At 39.1% G+C, this 19,062-nt stretch overlaps 2 protein-coding genes across 7 annotated transcripts in view; one reads left to right on the forward strand and one right to left on the reverse strand.

Annotated features, from left to right (window-relative positions):
- The window catches only part of elavl4 (ELAV like neuron-specific RNA binding protein 4), a 94,132-nt gene extending 83,650 nt beyond the window's left edge, over window positions 1-10,482 (reverse strand). The window contains exons 1-2 of one of the 6 annotated variants that reach the window (XM_032571740.1): window positions 9,809-10,482; window positions 9,100-9,240 (exon numbers count right to left, since the gene is read on the reverse strand). In XM_032571740.1, the coding sequence (XP_032427631.1) occupies window positions 9,100-9,240; window positions 9,809-9,856 (189 nt within the window). In that variant the 5' untranslated portion in view covers window positions 9,857-10,482. The remainder of the gene's footprint in view (window positions 1-9,099; window positions 9,241-9,808) is intronic. The other 5 variants (XM_032571738.1, XM_032571739.1, XM_032571736.1 and 2 more) reach the window with 5 other exon arrangements.
- A 5,881-nt stretch (window positions 10,483-16,363) lies between these two features.
- agbl4 (AGBL carboxypeptidase 4) overlaps window positions 16,364-19,062 on the forward strand; it is a 303,893-nt gene continuing 301,194 nt past the window's right edge. Inside the window, exons 1-2 of the mRNA XM_032572807.1 lie at window positions 16,364-16,469; window positions 17,801-17,923. Of these exons, the coding sequence (XP_032428698.1) occupies window positions 16,424-16,469; window positions 17,801-17,923 (169 nt within the window). The 5' untranslated portion in view covers window positions 16,364-16,423. The remainder of the gene's footprint in view (window positions 16,470-17,800; window positions 17,924-19,062) is intronic.

Genomic DNA, 19,062 nt, shown 5'->3' on the forward strand with positions numbered 1-19,062 from the left:
AGCTACAGCCTTTCTTCTGCTTAAAAGCACAGAAAGATGGGCGTGTTTCTGCCACAAAAGCTGTTCTTCAAAGGACATGATGTCCAAGACAGGAACATGTTCAAGAAGAAACTAAGATATTGTGGTTAAAAGCTAGTCAGGAGTGCATGTGAAGCACGAATGCCTTAAAATCCATTCACAAAGCTCAAATTTTGTAAATGGTAATAATACATTTTCTTTAACATTGAGGCTCACTATAAATGTCACACTTGATGCTCTAATTAAAGCCTTCCCCTGGAAATTGGTCCACTATTTAATAAAATCAAAGAATTTACTTAACATTTAAAAGCTATAGATTTGCAGCTGGTACAATCAGAAACATCCTGCTGACTGGAAATATGCCAGTCATTATTGACAATGCAGGCACAATTAAACAGAATCAGCGTATTGTATGCAGAACAAAAAGTGGATATATTTCACATTTTGGATAGTCTATACACAAAGAAATACACATTAAACCCTCACAATTTACAAGTACATCTCTGATTTACATGTTGTATAAATCTACACTCCTTTGGATCTTTATTTGGTAATAAAAAATAAAGCTAATCTAGTTGGAGCGCTACTCTGCTCTAACATCCCATTTCCTGTGTGACAGTGGGCATGACACACAGTCAGCTTAACCCCTGCCTGTGTCACTCTCCCTGCTAGAAACTCCTTAGATCAGAAGTGAATTCTTCACGCTGATCCCAGAACAAGGCTCCGCTGCATTTGTCACAGCCAATTTCTTCAACTTTAACTCAAAGCTGTTTGCTTTGGCTGGAGCTCTGCAGACTGCGCATATGTGACAGGGAGCTGTTTGAAAGCCACGACTTGAAAAGCTATGTTTGATAAATGGTGAGCGAATGCTTCACTATGTAGGTTCTGCGTGACGTCCGTATTTAAAATGGGCTCTTTAGGCAGCTGCTTTTTAAAATAGTTTGCCTAGTTGGATTTAGTTGAATTTGAATCATATAAGAAGGGTAAATGAATGCAGATTCTTTGTTGTTGTTAGGTTTTTATTACTAATAATAGTCTAATAACAGTGTCGTACATCTGTATTCCGCCACTTTTACTCGGTTACTCCTGAATAAAATGATTTCCAACAGAAATCCCATAAACGGTGGTTTAATCTCTTTTTAAATACAGCTGCTCTGTCGAGGCTTAAAATGTTACAGAATAGGTTTCTAACAATGTAAGCAATTAAGAGTATGCAGAAGAAATAACAAGCTTAAGCAGGCTGAGATGGAAGAGATGCTGCATTTAAACAACTGTTGCCAGAGTTCTTCACCAGTCAAACCTTTATGGAAAAGAGAAAGCCACTGTTGAAGAAAACTCAAATCAAGACTAAACTACAGTTTGGGAAACTCCATTGTCAAGTGGAAGAAGAATGTTCTTTGTTTTTTATGGCCACCAGACAAGATGTTAAGTTTGGTCCTTACAAACACTGCACTTCACCAGAAACACACTATCCTCACTATGAAGCAGAAGGAGTGTCACATTTATTTTCCAGCAAGACAATGACTCAAAGCATCCAGCTAAAGTTACACAGAGATGGTTTGAAGACAACAAGGTGGACATTCTGGCCCAGTCAAAGCCCAGACTTCAATCTGACAGAATTTGTGGCATAACTTGATAAGAACTGTTCACAACTGATCCTGCAAGGAAGGGCGGAGCAAAATGGCAGTTTCCAGATGTGGAGGCCTTACTGTCCGTGCTGTGACTGGAGTTAAACATTCATCTACTAAATACTGACTTGAAGGGAGTGAATATTTATACAATCACTTGCTCTATGTTAAATATTTTTATGTAATTGTCATTGTTTTGGTAGAAACTAGTTTTAAATTTGACATTATAGGGTTTGTTTTTGTAAAAAAAACATAAAAAACCCCACTTTGTTATTTGATTATTAATTTGTAAAAGTAATACAAAGGGTAAAACATCCAAGGGGATGAATACTTTTTATAGACACTGTATATGCTGAAGCAAAGTATAACCAAAGCATAATTCTGCCATTACCGTGTTTCACCTTGGTATTGTTAGTTTTTTTCCTCACATAGATTTCTGTTTATAGAGATATAACATTTTATGTTTATTTAATCACAGTACCATCTTGCACATGTAGGCTGTGAAGTTGTAGCATAGCCTTTCCATTTTTAGTTGACACATTTAACAGTGGTCAGTGAGGTAGTATATGCTTGGGATAGTTTTTAGATATTAATGGTTAATGATGAGGCCTTTACAAAACTCGCTGACACCCAAAGCAGCGATTTTAAACAACAGATAATAATGTTAATAGCTTTTAAGGCTGTAGCCGAACAGAGATGCGAGGCGGCTTGTGTGGAGCCCCGGAAGGCTTAGAGATGCATTCACTGTTAGATCTGGCATGTGTTCTGGCACCGAGTGTGTATTCTCAACAGGACTCTGGTGGATTAGCATCCATTTGGACGACAGAGTGGTCCGCAGCTTGAGGTGACATTCAACTTCAGGAGGCCAGCAGTCCTCACATGGATCATAAAGTTCTGTCTTGCTTTTGTGTTTTAATTACATGTCATGGGCATACAGGCACGTACAACATTAGCTTCATTCTGATTCACTTCAAGTGTGATGAAAAAGAGAACAAACATTTTACTGGAACGTCTTGTGGTTTGAATTGGGTGTATGATAGGTGGCTGTAGTGCTGTGGGTCAGAGGATCATGAGGGTTTACTGGTGGGCTCGGGGCTGTGAGGACGGCAGCCCGTTTCACGTTTGATCCCGGTTGGGGTACATCCATCCTCACAGGGTGACTGCTGTGGTCCATCTGGTGCAGGCTTTAATCACAACTCCCTCAACTTACACAAACACAAACACACAACACTAACACTAAACACACAGAGCTTCCCACCCGAGACTGCTGCTCACTATAAGATGCTTTTATTTACATTCTTTATGTTTTCTCATCTCTCCACAATTTCTCTATGGAAATGATTCCTATTTTCCTCTTTCATAGATTCTACTGCTTAGACCTGAAGCTGAAAAAAAGTAATACCTGCTATCTGTCATGGTGATTTAGACCCCATCAAAAATCTTGCTATCAGATCTGCATAAATGACTGCACCGTGTGGCTTTTGATAAGGGGTAACCTTTCAGAAATTAGACGCATCCAGAGTCCTTTACAAGGCTGGCCATCGGCACAGGGGACCACAGTATGCCCACGCTGCAAAAAAATCCATCTCTGAAAATGTCACTTCATGCTTGAAGAGAAAAGGGTGTAATGCACCAGAAAAAACTCGACTGGTTTCGGCTTAAATGCCTACACGCTTCTAGACATGTTTCAGTTATTTTGTGTTGTTGAGACGTTCGGTTGATTTAGGGAGGAGTCAGGGTGGAAAGCACACACTGTACTATGCAAAAACTGGTTGCACTCTACAGTACAGATAGATGGACTTTGTACAAAAAACCTCAGCAAAATTTTATTTGAAATTTGCTATACCAACAACAACATATTTAAAAGGGCGGTATTATATATTTTTCAGAAAGATAATGGTCTTTTATACCACAATCAAGTAATCAAGTAGGTAACTATGTTCCACCAGGTGTATGCTAATTTCTGTGACGCTAGTCTGGTGGAGCTGTGAGGGAAGGCCCAGGGGAAGGGTTCTCTTTTGGACCAGACCAGAATTTTCACCTCAACTATATAGAGCACAAAATAATGGCAGACCTCGCTCCTGTCACCATTAGGCTTGTTAGCTGGCTGAAAGAAGGCATCTATGTTTTTCTCACAGTAGTGAACAAAAGAAGTACTGATGCTCACGTTCTAAAACTTTCTGATGTACCGTTCCTTCGGACCGAAGTCCTTTAATCACGATGAAATGTGAGTTTTCTTAAGCTGTACAGCTTGCCAAAAGAAGGCAGACACACATTTCTAGCGGTTAGGAAATATTTACATTACTCTAGGTTACCATGGATGGCTGGATGGATATTTTAAAACTAAAGCTGGCAGTTTATGAGAGATACAGTATGTGTCTCAACCAGCTGACTGCAAGCTAGCTACCAGAGCACATAGCCCTACTAACTGACCAGCTAATATCGGTTTGCTTTACTCCGTGTAAGTCTACAAAGAGCAGAAAAGCAAAAGGGGAAACTATTCTAAGAAATATAAAATGTAGTTGCAGTTCATTTTTTAATTTTTACTTAATTCTATCTTACAAGATCAAAATAACTACATTATTATTATTGTTATTTTAGCTGAAAAAAAGTTAAGCTTTTGCTTCAAATAAAATTAAATAGATCACATGTATATATTTTTTTTAAAGAAACATTGATTACCTGTATACCTGTACTTTGAGTACAGGTACACAAAATGTTGGATATGTTTGAGGGCACTGCAAGTGGGTTGCAGTAACTTTAATGGTCTCCCTTTCTTGCACTAATGCACAAGTCCTCTTTGCATCATTTATTCATGGTAACGGCAGATACTTTGCCTCATCCCCGGCAATTAAAGAATCAATGAAAACGAACCCGGCATTGGAACTATCAATTTTAAGACGAAACAGTGCTGTTCATCAATGCGCCACGATCGCATACGCAGACAATCGCTCATCTATCGGCAGTATTGTCAGAGCCTCTGCTTCAACGCGGCGCTCAGCTTTGAACAAAAAAGCAGGTTTTTCTTCATGTGACTGTTTTTAAAATGACAGTAGTGTATTTGTCTGTTCAGGCGTGACAAAAAAGAGCATCTGTTATTAAATAAGGGAAAAAAAGACCACTTAATGTCCTTTTAGACAGGAGATTGTGTTTGCACTGTGGATTTTTTTTGTCTGAAGGAGAGGGCTGAGCAGAAGCCATCTGAGTGAGATTATCAAAGACGAAGACAGGTCAGTACAGGGCTTGTACCAACTAATACCTCTTTTGTTAGGGTTTGAAAGGTTGGCATACAGACATAAAGCTGTTTTGAAATCGCTGTCAGTTTTACAAGAAAAGCTTAGTGATCTAATGCATCTTACAAAAATGTCTATTTTATTCAGGGAATAGGACTGTCTAAATGTAGCTGTAAACGTGTCAAACAGTCGCAGAGATATTGTTTTCATAACCGATTTTTGTAGATAAAATATCTCGACAGATTTGCAAACACAGTACTATTTTTTCTTCCCAAACTTATCCGTTTCATTATTCTCTCTGCATTTATTCCCTTTAAACAAAATAACTCCAACTGGATGAGAAAACATTGCTCCATGTTGGCAACAAATTTTTTCCTAAAATTAAATGTCTTTTCTTTTCTAAGACACTAAAACAAGCAGCAGGAAGTAAGGCCGTTTTTTTCCCACCTATTAAACTGCAACAATTCACAGACACACTATGGACGTTTAAGCCGCTACTACATAAACTGTGATAATCACAAATTAGTTATGTTAATCCATACATTTAAAACAAGCTGTCAGTGTGGAACTAATATCAGATTGACTTCTACTTTGACTGTTGTTGGTGGATGTGACCCTTTTGTTCAGAGATTATAGATTGTGCTTTTTCTTGTAAAGCACAATCTTATTACTTATAAAGAAATAAGTATTTCTTTATTAAATATATAATGTTAGTTTGTTTTAGTTGTCTAGTTCTGAATACACATTTAGTCTACTAAGAATTAAATATCTTTGATCATTTAAGAGATGACGTAAGAGATCTTTCACTGGGTGTTGAACCTTCTGTTTATGGCATCTCATACTGCCAGGTTCATATACATAAATCACATGCATAACCTTTGCACTATCATCCACAGAGCTGATCAACATAGAACATAAAGCAAAATTGCCACACATAAGAAATCCCTGGGGATAAAGTGGCATACTGCAAAACTAAAGAGAAACGAAAGGAGAACGTATAGCCGGCTTGCAGCATTTATGTACAGTATTGGAAGAAAAGGTGTGTATGGGTGGATGAGGGGTGTACATGAGCATGCAGACACCTGCTTCATTCTGTAGTGATGGCTCCCAGCGGGACGCAGGCTCAGCTGCTGATCACTAGGCCCTCCCTGCAGCACTGGTGGCCAACACGCGCACATCTTCCAACAAATGTGAGCCCCCTCCCCATGCCTCTTTGTAGCGAGTGTCTGTGTGTTTCCCGTGGCTGACACACCACATGTGCTCACATCAACCATAAACATGACACGATGCACTCGCACAAGCTGCACAGCCCGAGCTCGTGTGATGCTGAATGTGAACTCAAATGTGAAGCGGGGTGGTCATAAATCGCTCTACTGTAGTGGGAGATACGCTATAGGCGTGATATGGTTCAGTAGCGTATCTTCTTTTTTTTTTTTTTTTACCCCTCTACAAACCCTGTAGCTGAAAGGTTTTTGCTGGACAGAGAGCACTGCATCAAATAATTTGTGACTGAAAGCAGTAAAAAAAGACCATCTTGTATTTATTCCCTCCAACTTTTCAACTTTTAAATTTTCAGCCGATCACCTAATCGCTCTCATCTCACAAAAGCCACGTTTGTTATTTTATGTGCCAGCACTGTGTTAATCAAGCGCCATTGTGCTCATGGCCACGATTATCATTTCTGATCCCGCAATTTGCACATATCTCCATTTCTGTGTTTCTCCGTCTCTGAGCGTCTCTTTCTTTTCAGTGTCGCTGTTCACTGTGCTTGCACCTGTTTGTGCCTCGGTGACAGCAGGGTTGTAGAGCATAAATGAACTAATTTCCTGGATACAGACAACACAGTAATCAAGGAAAGGGGAAATGCACTGAGAAGCACAGATGGAAGGAGCTAATTATTGTTATGAAATAGAGATGACCTCTAACTATCTCCTGGCTGCTGAGATTCTGTGGTGACAAATGTTTGCCGGAGTCTGTGCCACCAACCGCCATTTTTACCTCCCCTTTTTTGGATGGGGTTGTTGTGGGGTTTGTGCAAGCCTTCGTTTTGAATGTTGAAACAAAAGATTGTAGTTGTCAAACAAAGCCTAGTGTCACATGGAGAACGACAGCTGCCTGCAGTGGGTAATCAGTGGAGCTTTCCTTAAATTAACAGCATTCAGCTCTGAAGCATGGAGCACACCATGTTCATAGATGTGAGGTTATGAAAATTGGGTGTCAGTGACAGCAGACCGTTTCGCAATTAGACTTTTTATCATTAATTTCCCATAAACAAATTTAACTTCTTCTTTTAAAATAGTCATAGTAATCTCCCTAAAGCTACAAACTGAACCTGCAAATGCTCATTGTGAATGCTGGAATATTTGTCATTAATCATGCATATCTCCGTGTGCTACCTGTTAATCGCTTTTGAAATTAATTTCTTTGAATGCTCCTTTAAATGCACTGCCCTACAGCTGTGAACACAGGATGCCCACACACTTAATAAGCAGCTTGTTGCACAAACACACACGCACTGCCGTACAAATCTCTGAAGAAAATGACATTTTGGTGTTTGTTCAGAATACCTATGGATCAAATGTAAGTCTCAATAAATTAACAGACATCAAAAGTATTTCCTTGACCGAAAATGTGCTTATTTATTGATGCGCCGCAATATTTAAATGGTACTAAGCAATATTGCACCATCTTAAAAATACAATGAAATCCTGCTTTTCAGACTCTGCACACCAAAGCAGCCAGAATCTTCCAGCACATTTATCTAATGTATGCAAATGATCTTGCTATGCTTAATGAAGGCACCATTAATCACTTTAACGATGCTCTTTTTTAACCAGAGTAATCATCCAGACATACACACACACACACACCCACGCAAACACGCACACATTTTTAAACAAATACACAAACAAATTGGCTTACACAAATGCTCACACAAAAACGTAAAATAAATCCCCAAAATAACCCATTAACAAGCCTTTTTTTTGCCAAAAATCTAACTCTGCAGTTACTAATAACAATGGGTTGAAATAATGTTATCCTACTTTCGTCTAATCTGTTTATGATGCTCCACCCTGCTTAGTCAGTCACCTGAAAATATTATCTGAAAGGTTTCTGACAAGATTAATCAAAAAAGTATTATCTCAAATGCATTTATGCCATAAATTCAGCTAATTTGTTTCGAATAATTTATGATCCAGCACCTTTATGAAAACAGCTGATAACTGTGGGTCTAAGTAGGCAGTCGAAAGCACAAGGCTTCCGACAAAATGCCCTGCACCGATGTGCTCAAATTTAAAGAATTTTAAAGCAAATGTACGGTTTCACTGCCAATATTTCACCGCGTACCCTCACCCATTGCATTTGCATAGACTTGACGGGAACCCCTAGGTACAGTCAGCAGCAGCAGCATGACGGTGGGTTATGAAGGCTTCCGGGAGGCTCCAGGGTGTGGATCTGAGCCAGTTTGAAGGAGAGCCCGAACCAATGAAGAGCTTGCAGCAGATTAGACACCCACAGCTTCGTGTCGCTTTTTATGCGGCCAGTCAGGGATTTTCTTACAACGCTTTTTTTTTTTTAATGCCTGAACGTTGAAGATTTTCCCAAGCCGCTTTTCCCTCAAGTAATTTTTTTTTTACTATGTAAATTGCAGAGTAATGTTGACTCTGGTAGCAGAAAATGTTCCTGTTTTTTTTCTCCTGCTTGGTGGGAATTTAACTGACATGAGAGTTGCAATTAAACGTAATTGGAAATCCGTCATCTTGCTGATGTTTAAAGGTTATTCTGTTATTTTATGTTTTACTTGAAGTTTTTGGAAGCAGATGCATGTAGAAAGATCTGTAACATTTTAACAAGGACAGAAAATAAATGTTTAACATATTAACCCACTCATTCACACATGCATGCTCACGCAAACACCTCAAATTCCCCTGATAACAAGCTGACTGGCAGAGGCTAAAGACGGAGTAGGCGGCCGTAATTGAACAAACATAACAATGTAAATATTTGCTAATACAATCCACTGGGGATACGGGCAGAATCCCACAATTGATTTGCTCTCTTTCTACCTTTTGTTTTTTGCTGTTTTCTTCAATACACACAACCCAACAGTTTTTTTTTTTAATCTAAACTCCTATCTCCCTGTTTCTTTTGTGGTAAATATGCTTCCCTGTGTTCATTAAATATATTTAGATACATTGTTCTGTCTACTATCCTCTTACCAGGGGTGACCTGTAGCCCATCTGGGCGGGCGATGACAGGGGATCCCTGGAAAATAGCGGCGAGTGCGTCTCGGGGACGGAGCCCACGCCACTGGCTGCCAGTCCCGAGAGCTGCCCGTACCTCGCCATCATCTTGAGATGCTGCTCACAGAACACACACGCTCATACACGGATACGGGAGGAGAGGGGAGGACAGGCACAGAGATAACAAAAGGGAGGAAAGAGAGGGAAGAGGGGTGTGAGAGACGGGAAGGAGAGCAGATAACAGCAGGTATGGGAAGGATGGTGGGAATGCTGGAGGGGGGAAAAAAACTGAAACTTGGAAGAAAAAGAGGGAGGTAGACGGGGATTTACAGAAGACTTTGCTCTCGCACAGAAGCATGTGTGTGAATGTGCACACTTACACTTGCACACACAGTTTCAGCCCAAGGTGCGCAATTTCACAAGCAAGCCTATGTTAGATGGGCTCGATGGCTACCTTGGTTTTGATGTAAAGTCTAAGCACTGGCTCTCTGTTTATGATTACAAAGCAGAATGAGTGAGACCCCCCATACCAACCAGCATACTGCTATCAAACACCCCCCTCTATCTTTTGGGTGCAAAGACACACACACACAACACACATGACAGAATGGTTGGCAGCAGACGTACACAGGTGAATGTGGACAATTGTAACGACAAATAAGGGAAAGAATCCAGAAATCTTTACCTCGTTGCTCAACAAAGCAGCGTTGAGTGTTCGGCTTATTTCAAACATGTTCAGATTCGATGAGGTTTTTGTTCTGTCCTTTAATTTTCTTTTTCTTTTGGATTCACTTGAGTTTCTCTGCTCCCTCCTGATTTCTTCTTCAGAATCGGGAGTCAGTCTCTCTGTCCCGGGAACACAGAAAAATAAAGAAAAAAATCAAATCAATTGAAAAAAGAAGAGGATATAAAAAAAAATCCTCTTTAATTTTTGATGTGGGAGCTGTAATTTTTCAGTCCTGTTTTTGGGTTAGTTTTTTGTTGTTTTGTTTTTTTCTTTCGCTCCCTTGTCTGCTGATGCACTTCTGGCTGGGCTGTGGCTGTTAGTTGGAGGCGTTTGAGCCCAGGGTCTCCGGCGCGCACGCACAAACACGCGTCTGAGGAGTCAATACGCTGTCTTTTAAATTCTCCCCAGAGTCAGCACATTAAAGGCAGGCAGTCGGTAGGTCTGTGGGTCGGGCTGGCTGGCTCCCTTATCTGTCCCCCGCACACTGGCTCATACAATACGCTCCGATCCTCACACTGCTCGCTAGCAGATTAGCCTGTCCCAAAACATAGCACTTAGTTTAAACTCCCCTCCCTTTTTGCTCTCTCTCGCTCTCTCTGTCTCGCTCCTTCTGGCTCCCTCCCTCTCTAACTCCATCGCTCTCCTCCGCATCACTCTCTCTTCCCCCAGTTGCTCATGCGTTCAGGCAGCTACAGTTCACTGTGTGGCCACAAGGTGGGAAGACTGTTCTAGCAGCTCCGCCGCCACATCCTGTCCTCTCTGGGCATCTCCCGTCATTTAGATTTTCCTCTTTTCCTCCTTCTTTTGAAGCGTCAGTTCCTAAGACACGCAGGAACACCGCACGGACGCGCTCTAAAGCTTACCTAACAAGTCATAGGGTTTGCAGAGCAATGTTGTCAGTAATTGGTAAAATCATATTTCTTAAGTGGAAGTAAAGTAATCACCTGCAACCACGTCACAAGGAACTCCAGTAGAGTTCAGTTTTAGGATACCTCTGAGAGAAAATCAGGCTGGGCTGAGCGTGAAGGTCAGGTGGTTGTCCTTTCTCCTCAGCAGGGTGTGGCGGGGGATGACGAAGCAGCCAGTCACAGCCATGGCAGGAGATCCCAGCTCCTCGACAAACAAGCATAGAAAAACATGAGTCACTCTTTCATTAAGTTAACACCTTTGATATTTTTAGAGCTCTGATTTCATCTGCATATCTGCAGACTCCCATGGTATGATAAATCTGGGTAAAAATGTCATGGTTGTAATGTATCATAATGTTTATGCTGCAATGTATGACATGAATTAACAGAAAAGAAACAATTACTCCTTAAACTTAAACAAAATACAAATAGTGTGTAAATTTGCACATGCTCTATTAAAACATAACCTCTTTTCAGACTGATTTAGGATCACCAAAACTATTTGCTAAGTGTCATAATAATGACAGAGGGAATGGCAATTTGTTTTTAGAAAACTGTCAGATTCATAAATTTCCTTAGTATTTGGTAAAACTGAAATATTGTGGATCTTTTAACAATGGTTTGCTGCAATTTCACCCAGTTTCTTTTGAACAGAGCTTATGTAACAGAGACGGATCAGTTGCCTTTGCCTAGACAATTTCAATGGGGCTGGAATCAGAGCTTTGTGATGGCCACTCCAAAACACTGAGGTTATTGTTGTTTTGTAACTAATGTGAAGACATGCTTAGGGTCACTGTCCATTTTGAAAACTGATTTGGGTGATGTCTTGAGGAGTTGCTTTAATATTTGCACATACAGTAGTTTTCAAAGACAACCAAACAGCATGATGTCACAGCCCCCATACTTCACAGCTGGGATGATGTTTAAGGATTGTAAGCGTCCCCCCGCCCCTTTTCCTTCAAATATAACAATGCTCATTATGGCCAAACACTTCAATTTCAGTTTCATCAGACCACAGGACATGTCTCCAAAAATGAAGTGTCTCACACATTAGCAGCATCAGACATGTGTCAAAAAATAAGAACCTATTATTTTCAATCCACACTTGCTGGGTATGGTCATTGCTGGGTGTTGTGCTCCAAGGCACAACACCCAGCAATCCTTTAGAAACCTGTTATATTAGGAAGCATCAATACTACTGATAAAGCTATACACAGCTGGAGTCTAATACTCTGTTCTTTCTTGGCACAGTGTGTCACGACACATGTAACTTATGCCAAGTTTGCCGAATGATGCATATCATTGGATGAGAAAAATGGAAGCGCTCCTAATGTGTGCCCCCCTTTAGAATATTTGTTCCTGAGTGCATTTCCAAATTATAATTCATCTTGTTATGTTGCTACTGGAGTTATGGCTTCTTCATCACTGAGTGGCCTTTCAGCCTATCTTAGTAAGGGGTTGTTTCACTGTGAATAATGACAGTCTCTTACTACCTTCTGGCATTTTCCTCACATTGTCTTTAGCTTTTGTTCTGGCTGTGATTTGCATTTTCTACCAAAACACATTCATCTCTGGGATCCAGAACCGGTCTCCCTCCTGAAACGCAAAAAAGCTTTTGTAATTATGCATACATTGTATGAACAGATGAACCTGGCATCTTCAGGAAAATTAGATAAAACCGACTTTTGAAGGTCCTTAATTCTTTCTCCTTTAGGTTTTACTAATTATTGTCTACATTTGTCCTGACCAGAATTATTTCCAGCTGTATTTGTATTTATTTTAAACAAAGAAAAACAGTAGTACCTTATTTCAGCCAGCTGACCTTCAGGTGGGGTTTTACGCTCATATGAAACAGGATTGGTTTACTTTGATGCTAGAAGCCAACATATATCTAATCTGCTGCAGGAGAAAGTAAGTATAAATGTTCTCGAAATCAACCAACACTGACTAAGGATTATATTCTATAAATGTTAATAGGATCATTTTCACTAATCAAACCTTTGACCTGTCTTATTCCTAACTTCATCTACATGGCAGAGGACTGGTTCCCAGTTCTTTAAATGTGCTTTTCGCTGTCTTGAATTAGAGTCAGGGAAGTGGCCAGTTAATAGCAGCCTATTGACACTGGACCATCTGTTTAGGTGGCTGCTGTCCAGCACATGTGATGGAGGAGGGGGTTGAGCAGAGGGATGGAGAGACAGAGAACATGATGGACAAAAAAAGTGAAAGGGATGAAAGGATTACGGAATTACAAACTGAACTGTTAAATTGCTGGTTTAACCAACATTTAAGTCAACAGAGAAGGTGAAAAATATCACAAAACTCGCACCATATAAAAGTGTTTACACGTTTTAAATTAGCACGTAGTCCTGTTTTTGCAGCATTTTCATCTGCTGCAGAATATGTGAAAACATAATCAACATCATTGCTGTGTTGTGGCACTGTTGTACTGATTCGGCTCCAATTCAGTGTTTTTTTTTTCTTTCTTTTCTTTTTCACTTAGAAAAGAACTGCTTTAGCCACATCTCTGTCTCGTAAAGCTCATGGTCTCTGGGGACAGCTGGTCCGGCACAGCCCTGGGGGGAGCTGTCAGTTGAATCATCCAAAGTGAGGGCTGATTCCTCAGTCAGCTGCCTCTCAAGCCTTCCTCTCTGACCCAGCCTCACTCCCCTGAGCTCCCTGATTGCTGTCACCATAGTGATTCTCTGTGTACCGCCGCCTGGTCTCTGCACCCCAACTGATCCTGCCACAACCCCCCATCCCTCACACTCTCGCCCAGTCTCTCACAACAGCCTGTCTCCAACTCTGTGCCCCTTGTCCTCACTTGTTTTGATTTTTGCATGACTTGTTCCTTCATTGGTGATGGACTTTAAGTGTGAAAAGTGCCCAGCATGGCAGGGTAAAAGGGTTTCCCTGTACTTGGTGGAATATAAATGCTAAGACACAGATTTGCTTCCTTTAAACACACAAACACACTAGGCCTGGGGACAGAGTCGTAAACAGGACATTCTTTCTGATTTCGCCTTTTGACGATTATAAAGAATGATCTATTTGATCATTTTACAATTTAGGAGAAAGAAATTTCGCTCTGAAAGAAATGTTTGCTGAGCCAAAGCTATGCTTTCCCAGAAGGCTTTATTTAAATGGATTCTTCACAGGATTGTGATAATGTTGAGCACCCTCCAGTCACTCGCAACCTGAGATTAAAAGTGCCAATATTTTTTTTTATTGACGTTAGTAGAGATCTTATTTTAACCACAAGATGTGAAACAATGTTCCAAGTAATCAGTGGTTTAAAAAGCTTTTATGAATGGGTGTAAATCTTCTCTCCTGAGACACATTTAAAATGTGAAAAACCATGTTGTTGAATTTACTTTTTATACTTCTATAAAAAGTTTAGATTCTGTTTTTATGTAAATCCCATGACAAGAAGTAACCACTACAGCATTATGTAAGCTCTTTATGTTATTACGTGTATGCAGGCTGATTTGACCGATTCAAAAATTTATATGCTCATTTTTATGCAAGTTTTAGCTCATTTAGCAGGTGATAATGGTTTATACATTCAGAAGAGGCTAGGAATAAGAGAAGAGAAAAAAACAGTATAAAGTTTCCTCTTTTTGTTTCTTTGTTGTACTTTTCCTATCCCCATTATCCAAATCTTGTTTTCTCCAAGTGCTGTGTGCCACTCTCTGACTGGGGTTACAATTACCCATCATGAGGTAGCAAAGGGAAAACGATGGCTGCAAATAATCTGGCCTGTACATGGACTTCTGCAGACACCCCTCGCAGACCTTAGTTGACTGGCACATATCGCAAACATTTCAACACATTGGTTTTGAGGTTAGTAGAGCAAAGTAGGATGTATGAATTAGACCTAAAATTTGGTTCCGGTGAGGACCATCTAATTTCCCTGATTTTCAATGGATTTGAAAATTAGATAGTACTGTTCAAAGTATTATACAATGATGTAAATCTTTAACAGAGAAGTGAAACTTTAAGCAAATAACAGTGATGCACCAATCAATCAGCCAGAGATAAAAATCAACCAATTTCCCACGATTGGGTTTGATGGAAGAGAAGGATTAATGCCCAGAGGAGCCCCAGGGCATTAATCAAAACTCAAGGGCTTCTAGGCACTAATACTCGAGTACTCGGTATAACATTCCATGTTTTATGAGCTCATATAAAATCCTCCCAAAAATAATAAATGTCATATCTATCAAAGAGAAAATAACAAACTCATCTGTTCAAGTCGAGAATCAATAAACTACAACTAGGAAATCACTGGAATTATTAATTTATTATGCTATTTGACCTCTGATTCCAGGTACGCTAACAATACATTTGAAATTCTTTTATATATTGTGGCTCCATCTTTGTTAAACCAATACTAACATCTAGCAATATGATGTGCATTTTGAAAGCGTAATGTTCCGTGTAAATAAATTTCGAACTTTGTGAAATAACAATAGATTTTCATTTAAAGGAAAAATATCAATTATAATCTGCAGAAATGAAATTATGATACTAAGAGAACCAAACAAATATATTACAAAGGTTGAAACTCGGCACACAAATAGCTTTGATTACAGTTCAGAAACAAAAGAACTTGTAGTGTATCTAATTCATTCTTCTCATGCTCCATAATTCAATTTCAATCTCTCTTGAAAATGAATGATTGTACCACCACATAGCTCTTTAATAGGCACAGCGTTAAAGGAATGACATACCACTGAGGACAGCTATTCAATTTTCAATTTTAACAAAATATTACACAGCTGCTCTGTATTCTCTTTCTGTCATCTGAGAAATAATCATACAGATCCATCTACTCTGTGGCCCGTTGATGCTTGCCGTCATATATAGATCACACGCGCTAAGAAAAACCATTGCTCTCTCTCGGCTCTTATTCATTTGCTCCTGTTACACTCTGCTTACAAGCTGAAAATTAGCAGCAACCTGCATGGCTCTTGCTCCAGGAGCTGCGCGCTGGCTCATCTGATGTTCTTAATCAGGTGCAGCCTTTGTAATAGGAAAGGAATAGGGCCAGGCTTGATTGGCCCTGATGACATCTCTGCTCCAATTGTCTAGAAAATCTTCAGCTTTAATCAATCTACTGGATAATTCCCAATCTCTGACTGCTGCTTGCAATTATTGGCTTATTTTTCTCTGAAAATATAATTAAAATGGGTTTTATTTCAGGTATGGCAGTGATAAAACTGAATTATGGCCAGTATACAGATTGCCCTGCAGTGTCAATGGAAGCCTTGGCTTGTAATATTGCTATGTGCAGAATACTAATGTTGCCAGTTTCCGACACAGTGCTGAACATTGACATTACACACTGATTCTTCAGTTTACTTTTGGAAAATAAATCAGAGCTTTATCGCGAAATTATGTCACTTCAAGTTACTATAATAATTTCATAATAATGTCACTTTGAATTACACTTATGTTTCAGGTAAACATGCAGCCATACATATTAAACACAACCGAACCGTCTTTTGTTATGTTAAATCAATTGTGCATTTTTTGTGAGGGCACAAAATGATCTACTGAAGGGAATATACCTGCACAGAGCTGCTTGCAGTACAGACCGACCTCTCCCCTCTTCCTCATTCTCCGTTGCCGTAGCAACGCACTAAAAGCGTCGGCTGTGCGGATGGAGAGGAAGATGGAGGAAAACACTGACAGAGACGTCGAGTCTGGTGTGTAAATACGAGCTTTACATTGCTTTATCCTCACCTCTACACAGCAGAAAGAGATGCCACGCCACCCTGCTGCCTGGCGAATAGCAAGCGGGTCTTTGTATCCCTCGGAGAGTCTTTAAACGTGCGCTGTGGCTCGGTATGCTAATCTCCAAGCTAGCAGGTGAAAAGATGTAAACATGGAATTGTAATTCTAGCAGTTTTGAGCTAACTTGGCCATCAGCCATTTATTGCATTGTAGAGTATTCAAACCGTTTAGTTACTTCACGAAAAAACAGTATCACAGGTGCAATGAGCATGGGTGCTAACTAGCTGGATTACAATGCAGCTAATAATAGCAAACGGTTGCTTTTATGCTTCTAAGTTAAAAGCCACAATAAACGATTTTTTCTGTAAAATAATATGTAGACTTCAAACAACTGGCCACAGTTTGTGCTGTCACTGCAACTTACATGGTATTTGCATGTCTTTCACCGGCTGAATAGTATCTTTAGGTAGACTATATCGGTGCACACGTGTGTGTATTTTGATCCCTCTCATTTTGACACAGGAGTTAGCAGAAAGGCGTCCTTGGAGAAATCCACAAATCTCGCAACAAGACAAACTGTCTTTCCTTATCTGAGATAGCTCTAATTCAAGGAGATTCTGTAGCACCCCTTTAGCACATTATACATTATTTTTTAATTGGGAGTGGCCATAAAATTGTATTCCAGTAAAAACACTACTACAACATACAGTATTTATACTCAAGAATAGCAAATAGTAACCATCAAGGACATTAGTCAAGCAAGAGTAAAAAAGTATTTTGTGAAAGGTTACAAAAGAACTGAGAAACGGATCATAACATCTAATAAATATTTTAAAATGCTGTCATTGGATAGACAAAAATATAAAGTTTAGTGTAAATTTTTTAATTTCAAAGACTTAAAAAAAATTATAATGACAAAGCAACAAATTCAGGCAGACCAAACACTTTTCCAAAGAAAAAGATAAAACTAATACAATTCTACTCACCTCTGATCATATGTGACTATGTGTTGCTTAAGTACTCATATAGGAACTGGGAAGTATGCATTGACATTATTAGTGGGAATTAATTAATATGGGCATTTTTTCATCATAAATAAACAAAGTGATGCAGTACTTTTTCTACACAGATTCTTTTACTGCATGTTTTATCATTCAAGAGCTGTATTAAATGATATAAAAGATAAAATCATGTATGAATAGTAAATTTTTATATAAAATAAATCAACCCTGCTGAGTTTGATAGAAAACCTTAAAGCAAAGTTAGACTTATGTAAATTCAGCATGTTTTGCTTGTTCTGCAGGAAATGAAGCTGGAGGGGAAGATGCCTTAGTAGGGAATGTCAACAAGCTGACAGTAAGCCCACCTGGATACACAGGACCTCTACGGAAAGGACATCTGATTTTTGATGCTTGCTTTGAGAGTGGTGAGTAGCAACACCGAAAAACAATATCTGAGAATGTTTAACAAATCTTTCCCCTCCACCAATTGCGATGGATCATTGACTTTGGAGAATGCTGTACTACATTAAGGCAATTTGTGTGTAACAAAATAAATAGTGCCAGATAATTACATACACTCTATAAAATGACAGCTTTTTTCATCTTCTGATATTAAATCAGACTACATTTCCTGTTTTAGGTAAATTAAGATTGGTAAAATTATTTCTGTTTGCTAAGAGCCAGTAAAATGAAAGAAATAAGTTTTACACATTTCTATATTTCATAGAAAAATCCAAACAAATCAACGAAGTGTCAGGAAAAGAAATGTGGTCCTTCACAAGTCTGTTTTTTTTCTTTGAAAAGATTAGTCAGATTCATAAAATTAGTATAAGCATAAATATAAACCCCCTTCATGAAATACACTTCAAAAATACAAAATCTTACCAAGCATTTTTGTCTGATTTCTAGTACAAGTCTCTTAGTACACTTGAAATAAGACAAAACTATCTGACAGATAACTTTTCAGCAAAACATAAAAGCTTGTTTTAAGTCAATAATTCTGTAATATTGATCTTAAATTATTCCTATGACATATTGTTTCACTTATAACAGCTTTCTTTCCCATTTAATTAGGGAAAAAAAATCTCCCAGAGGAACTAGAACTTTTTCATGTATGAAATAATTCTAAAAGAATCCTACAGTGTGGTTTAAGGATAACAAAGTCAATGTTTTGAAGTCCCACCACAAAGCTCTGATCTCAATTTCAAGAGAAATTCGTAGTCAGAAATGAACATTTGGTTTCAAACAAGGAGGGTTTCCAATATGATTCAGTTACATCAGTTCTGTCTGGACGCATGGGCAAAAGTTCCAGCAAACTATTGTGAAAAGTTACCTAAAATGTTTGCCCCAAGTCAGAGTCTAAAGGGAAGTTCATCAAATAGCACTTGCAACCTTTAGACTATAAAAAAGCAAAAAATTTTTTACTGTGATTCACATTGATAATGACACCAACTGACCTTGGTGTCATTATCAATGAAAACATGGCCAAAATAGTTAGTATTCTGAAAACACAATCAGATTTCCTTTGTTGTCACTTTCGGTGCATGTTGTCTGCATAATGCAT

This window comes from Xiphophorus hellerii, chromosome 9 (assembly GCF_003331165.1).
Source record: "Xiphophorus hellerii strain 12219 chromosome 9, Xiphophorus_hellerii-4.1, whole genome shotgun sequence".
NCBI lineage: Eukaryota > Metazoa > Chordata > Actinopteri > Cyprinodontiformes > Poeciliidae > Xiphophorus > Xiphophorus hellerii.